This window comes from Oncorhynchus masou, unplaced genomic scaffold, assembly GCF_036934945.1.
Source record: "Oncorhynchus masou masou isolate Uvic2021 unplaced genomic scaffold, UVic_Omas_1.1 unplaced_scaffold_497, whole genome shotgun sequence".
NCBI classification, from domain to species: domain Eukaryota; kingdom Metazoa; phylum Chordata; class Actinopteri; order Salmoniformes; family Salmonidae; genus Oncorhynchus; species Oncorhynchus masou.
The window spans coordinates 249,756-256,365 of NW_027011368.1; the positions used below are offsets into that span (position 1 = coordinate 249,756).

At 39.5% G+C, this 6,610-nt stretch overlaps 1 protein-coding gene across 1 annotated transcript in view; it reads right to left on the reverse strand.

The window, feature by feature from the left end:
- Positions 1-6,326, reverse strand: part of LOC135535676 (syntaxin-binding protein 4-like) — a 117,498-nt gene extending 111,172 nt beyond the window's left edge. The window contains exon 1 of the mRNA XM_064962120.1: positions 6,250-6,326. Within this exon, the coding sequence (XP_064818192.1) occupies positions 6,250-6,296 (47 nt within the window). The 5' untranslated portion in view covers positions 6,297-6,326. The remainder of the gene's footprint in view (positions 1-6,249) is intronic.
- Between the last annotated feature and the right edge of the window lie 284 nt (positions 6,327-6,610).

Below are 6,610 nucleotides of genomic sequence, written 5' to 3' on the forward strand. Positions count from 1 at the left end.
ATTGTATTATCTATTCAGGTCTAATAGAGGACCTTTACCTGATGAAGATCAACCTCATCACAATGACCTACTATGGGTCTACTGCAGATTGTATTATCTATTCAGGTCTAATAGAGGACCTTTACCTGATGAAGATCAACCTCATCACAATGACCTACTATGGGTCTACTGCAGATTGTATTATCTATTCACGTCTAATAGAGGACCTTTATGGAGATAAAGAGCACCACTTCAGCACTTGGAGGCTGGAACATTCAGTCTGCTCTGCTCTTCTAGAACCAAAGCCTTGATTCTTAGAGTCTTAGAGCTGTGAGATTAAAAGTTTAACAGAACATCAACCCACCACCACCTCCACCAAATGACAATAGAGAAACAAAGCAGCCATCTTTGTCCACTGACTAGACATTTCTGATTAACATATTTGAGTGGAGAGGAGTGACACAAACACTGAACCATGTGGCAGTAAGAATACAGCATAGATACAAAGATACTAGACACTGAACCATGTGGCAGTAAGAATACAGCATAGATACAAAGATACTAGACACTGAACCATGTGGCAGTAATAATACAGCATAGATACAAAGATACTAGACACTGAACCATGTAGCAGTAAGAATACAGCATAGATACAAAGATACTAGACACTGAACCATGTGGCAGTAAGCATACAGCATAGATACAAAGATACTACACACTGAACCATGTGGCAGTAAGCATACAGCATAGATACAAAGATACTAGACACTGAACCATGTGGCACTAAGAATACAGCATAGATACAAAGATACTAGACACTGAACCATGTGGCAGTAAGCATACAGCATAGATACAAAGATACTAGACACTGAACCATGTGGCACTAAGAATACAGCATAGATACAAAGATACTAGACACTGAACCATGTGGCACTAAGAATACAGCATAGATACAAAGATACTAGACACTGAACCATGTGGCACTAAGAATACAGCATAGATACAAAGATATTAGACACTGAACCATGTAGCAGTAAGCATACAATATACAGTTAAAGTTGGAAGTTTACATACACTTAGGTTGGAGTCCTTAAAACTCATTTTTCAACCACTCCACAAATGTCTTGTTAACAAACTATAGTTTTGGCAAGTCGGTTAGGACATCTACTTTGTGCATGACACAAGTCATTTTTCCAACAATTGTTTACAGACAGATTATTTCACTTATAATTCACTGTATCACAATTCCAATGGGTCAGACGTTTACATACACTAAGTTGACTGTGCCTTTAAACAGCTTGGAAAATTCCAGAAAATGATGTCAGGACTTTAGAAGCCTCTGATAGGCTAATTGACATCATTTGAGTCAATTGGAGATGTACCTGTGGATGTATTTCAAGGTCTACCTTCAAACTCAGTGCCTCTTTGCTTGACATCATGGGAAAATCAAAAGAAATCAGCCAAGACCTCAGAAAAATATTGTAGACCTCCACAAGTCTGGTTCATCCTTGGGAGCAAGTTCCAAACACCTGAAGGTACCAAGTTCATCTGTACAAACAATAGTACGCAAGTATAAACACCATGGGACCACGCAGCCTTCATACCGCTCAGGAAGGGGACGCGTTCTGTCTCCTAGAGATGAACGTACTTTGGTGCGAAAAGTGCAAATCAATCCCAGAACAACAGCAAAGGACTTTGTGAAGATGCTGGAAGAAACAGGTACAAAAGTATCTATATCCACAGTAAAACGAGTCCTATATCGACATAACCTGGAAAGGCCGCTCAGCAAGGAAGAAGCCACTGCTCCAAAACCGTCATAAAAAAGTCAGACTATGGTTTGCAACTGCACATGGGGACAAAGATCGTACTTTTTGGAGAAACGTCCTCTGGTCTGATGAAACAAAAATAGAACTGTTTGGTCATAATGACCATCGTTATGTTTGGAGGAAAATGGGGGGGCCTTGCAAACCGAAGAACCCCATCCCAACCGTGAAGCATGGAGGTGGCAGCATCATGTTGTGGGGGTACTTTGCTGCAGGAGGGACTGGTGCACTTCATAAAATAAAATGGCATCATGAGGCAGGAAAATTATGTGGATATATAGAAGCAACATCTCAAGACATCAGTTAGGAAGTTAAAGCTTGGTCGCAAATGGGGTCTTACAAATGGACAATGACCCCAAGCATAGTTCCAAAGTTGTGGCAAAATGGCTTAAGGACAACAAAGTCAAGGTATTGGAGTGTCCATCACAAAGCCCTGACCTCAATCCTATAGAACATTTGTGGGCAGAACTGAAAAAGTGTGTACGAGCAAGGAGGCCTACAAACCTGACTCAGTTACACCAGCTCTGTCAGGAGGAATGGGCCAAAATCCACCCAACTTATTGTGGGAAACTTGTGGAAGGCTACCCGAAACGTTTGACCCAGGTTAAACAATGTAAAAGCAATGCTACCAAATACTAATTGAGTGTATGTAAACTTCTGACCCACTGGGAATGTGATGAAAGAAATAAAAGCTGAAATAAATCATTCTCTCTAATCTAATTCTGACATTTCACATTCTTAAAATAAAGTGGTAATCCTAACTGACCTAAAACAGGGAATTTTTACTAGGATTATATGTCAGGAATTGTGAAAAACTGAGTTTAAATGTATTTGGCTAATGTGTATGTAAACTTCCGACTTCAACTGTAGATACAAAGATACAAGACACTGAACCATCTGGTAATAAGCATACAGCATAGATACAAATATACTAGACACTGATCCATCATTCTACTTCTATGGTATTCAGTGAAGGAGGGGAATCCCTGTGGTTCCCAAACATTGTTGGTCTACTACAGGTTCCCTCCAACCTGTTCCTGGAGAGCTACCCTCCTGTAGGTTTACACTCCAACCCTGTTCCTGGAGAGCTACCCTCCTGTAGGTTTACACTCCAACCCTGTTCCTGGAGAGCTACCCTCCTGTAGGTTTACACTCCAACCCTGTTCCTGGAGAGCTACCCTCCTGTAGGTTTACACTCCAACCCTGTTCCTGGAGAGCTACAGTCCTGTAGGTTTACACTTCAACCCTGTTCCTGGAGAGCTACCCTCCTGTAGGTTTTAACTCCAACCCTGTTCCTAGAGAGCTACCCTCCTGTAGGTTTTAACTCCAAACCTGTTGTTGGAAAGCCACTCTCCTGTAGGTTTCAAGACAGTAGCTCTCCAGGAACAGGGTTGGAGAGCCCTGATCTACTATGAACCAAATTGTTAACCCTTGTTACACCATTGTGACCCAACTGATAAACCAAACACAATCTGTAGCCACCAAATGACAACCCAAATCAACACAGAAACAAAGCAGATTTGTTTTGTCCATTGACTAGAAAGCTGTCTGATAATCATTTGAGAGAGGAGGGGAACACAGCCAGGAAGTACCATGTCTGTAAATCATCTGAGAGTGGAGGGGAACACGGTACACTAATCACAGAGCAGAAGACGTGGACAGATCCTCTACTTCTCTGATGTCCAAAGCAGGAGTGTTATTCTTATGGTTGAATGGTTCTTCCCACATGTTTTGGATCTGCTGTATGTCCTCGTGGAACCTTGACCCATAGTAATAAAACCAAACAATATCACTACCCATTATCTTTATCCAGAACCCATGGCTTCAGACTCAACCCAGTATCAACTACTGTAGCTGTAGCCCCTCACTGGACCGAGAGTCCAAACGCACCATTTAGGACCACCATTTGTTCTATTATTGCCACCAATCCCAACTCTATTCTGGCTATATTTTCTATTTTATCTATTCTCTCTGTGAAAATCAGCTCATATTGGCACCAGGACTGCAAAGTAAACACGTTGAACAGCCTTGCCAAATTCCCCACTAATTCTCCTTTCAACGTTTTCATTTGGAGATTTGGGATAGTTAAGACTAAAATCCTGATTTCCTTTTTGGTTCTGTTTCAGGTCAGATTGGACTAACAGTTGTTACATAGCAAATATCTAACAGAGGGTCAAAATAATACAATAATACTGGGTTTTGGCATTAACTTCCCAAATGCATCCATAATAGGCTACAATGTAGTGTAATAATAGCTCAATACAGGCTGTGGTGTTATAACAAGCTGTCAGGGAGAGATTAGTGCTGTGTATGTATGTGGTCTTCACAACTAACCAACCCTATTCCATCTCCCTGCATCATTGCCCACATGGAGAGATGGAGAGGGGTGCGTGACTGACCGGATGAGCTGTGTAGGCTACACTCAAATTACAGTGTAGTTTATTGTATCCTCGTTATGAAAATACACTAAAGATAGACTACACACTGGGTAAAATACATTAAAGATAGACTACACACTGGGTAAAATACACTAAAGATAGACTATACACTGGGTAAAATACACTAAAGATAGACTACACACTGGGTAAAATACACTAAAGATAGACTACACACTGGGTAAAATACACTAAAGATAGACTACACACTGGGTAAAATACACTAAAGATAGACTACACACTGGGTAAAATACACTAAAGATAGACTACACACTGGGTAAAATACACTAAAGATAGACTACACACTGGGTAAAATACACTAAAGATAGAATACACACTGTGTAAAATAGACTAAAGATAGACTACACACTGGGTAAAATACACTAAAGATAGACTACATAATGGGTAAAATAGACTAAAGATAGACTACATAATGGGTAAAATAGACTACACACTGGGTAAAATAGACTAAAGATAGACTACACACTGGGTAAAATAGACTATACACTGGGTAAAATACACTAAAGATAGACTACATAATGGGTAAATACACTAAAGATAGACTACATAATGGGTAAATACACTAAAGATAGACTACACACTGGGTAAAATACACTAAAGATAGACTACACACTGGGTAAAATACACTAAAGATAGACTATACACTGGGTAAAATAGACTACACACTGGGTAAAATACACTAAAGATAGACTACACACTGGGTAAAATAGACTACACACTGGGTAAAATACACTAAAGATAGACTATACACTGGGTAAAATACATTAAAGATAGACTACACACTGGGTAAAATACACTAAAGATAGACTACACACTGGGTAAAATACACTAAAGATAGACTACACACTGGGTAAAATACATTAAAGATAGACTACACACTGGGTAAAATACACTAAAGATAGACTACACACTGGGTAAAATACACTAAAGATAAGACTACACACTGGGTAAAATACACTAAAGATAGACTACACACTGGGTAAAATACACTAAAGATAGACTACACACTGGGTAAAATACACTAAAGATAGACTACACACTGGGTAAAATACACTAAAGATAGACTACACACTGGGTAAAATACACTAAAGATAGACTACACACTGGGTAAAATACATTAAAGATAGACTACACACTGGGTAAAATACACTAAAGATAGACTATACACTGGGTAAAATACACTAAAGATAGACTACACACTGGGTAAAATACACTAAAGATAGACTACACACTGGGTAAAATAGACTACACACTGGGTAAAATACACTAAAGATAGACTATACACTGGGTAAAATACACTAAAGATAGACTACACACTGGGTAAAATAGACTACACACTGGGTAAAATACACTAAATATAGACTACACACTGGGTAAAATACACTAAAGATAGACTACATAATGGGTCAAATAGACTACACACTGGGTAAAATAGACTACACACTGGGTAAAATACATTAAATATAGACTACACACTGGGTAAAATACACTAAAGATAGACTACATAATGGGTAAAATAGACTACACACTGGGTAAAATACATTAAATATAGACTACACACTGGGCAAAATAGACTGGTATTACAACTCCAAACATTATTGCAATTGATCAAACCTGCAAAGAAATGTGTATTTTTCTAATACATTCGTTAAAACTACATTATATATTGTGTTCACAACAAAAAAAGGATATATCCTACAGTGAATTGCACTATCAAAACAGAATTTGTCTATCGGGCTTCTGCGGTGGAGAAACGGACAGCAGCTTTGAAACGCACCATTCAAAGGCGCGCTTTAAAATCCGTTTTTCAATAAATTGACAGCCTAAACAAATTACATTCTGGTCATCAACGGTTTTAATAATAGCCTAGTATTCCTATATATATTTAAAAAACGTGTTCAAGAAGGTAAAAAGCGGATTTGTAAAGCACATCATCATTCTTTCACAAACACCTGCTCCGCTCCGCTCTTCCTCTCTTCACCGGAGTTTACCTGCTAATGATAACTGCTCCTTTGTACATGACAGAAAACGTTGGCATATTGACTCCCAATAGTTCAGTCGACCGTCGGTCGGTCGGTCGGTCGGTCGCCAGGCAACGTTGAATTCTATTCCATCCCCCTTCTTCCGGAGTCCAAAGCCCGCGCTCTCAGCCGCTCAGCGCGCAGGGGTCTTCCTTTCGCTCGAGCCACATGATCATCTCTCCTGCAGCACTCTAATTCCGCGCGCAGTTTAACGGATCGTCGTTCCAACGTTCTAAAACGTCACCGACTTCAATAGATTAAAAACATCTCTCTTTTATGGCGCTTCTCTTCTCTTACAGAATGAAACGGGAGACCGCAAAACCAAAAAGCA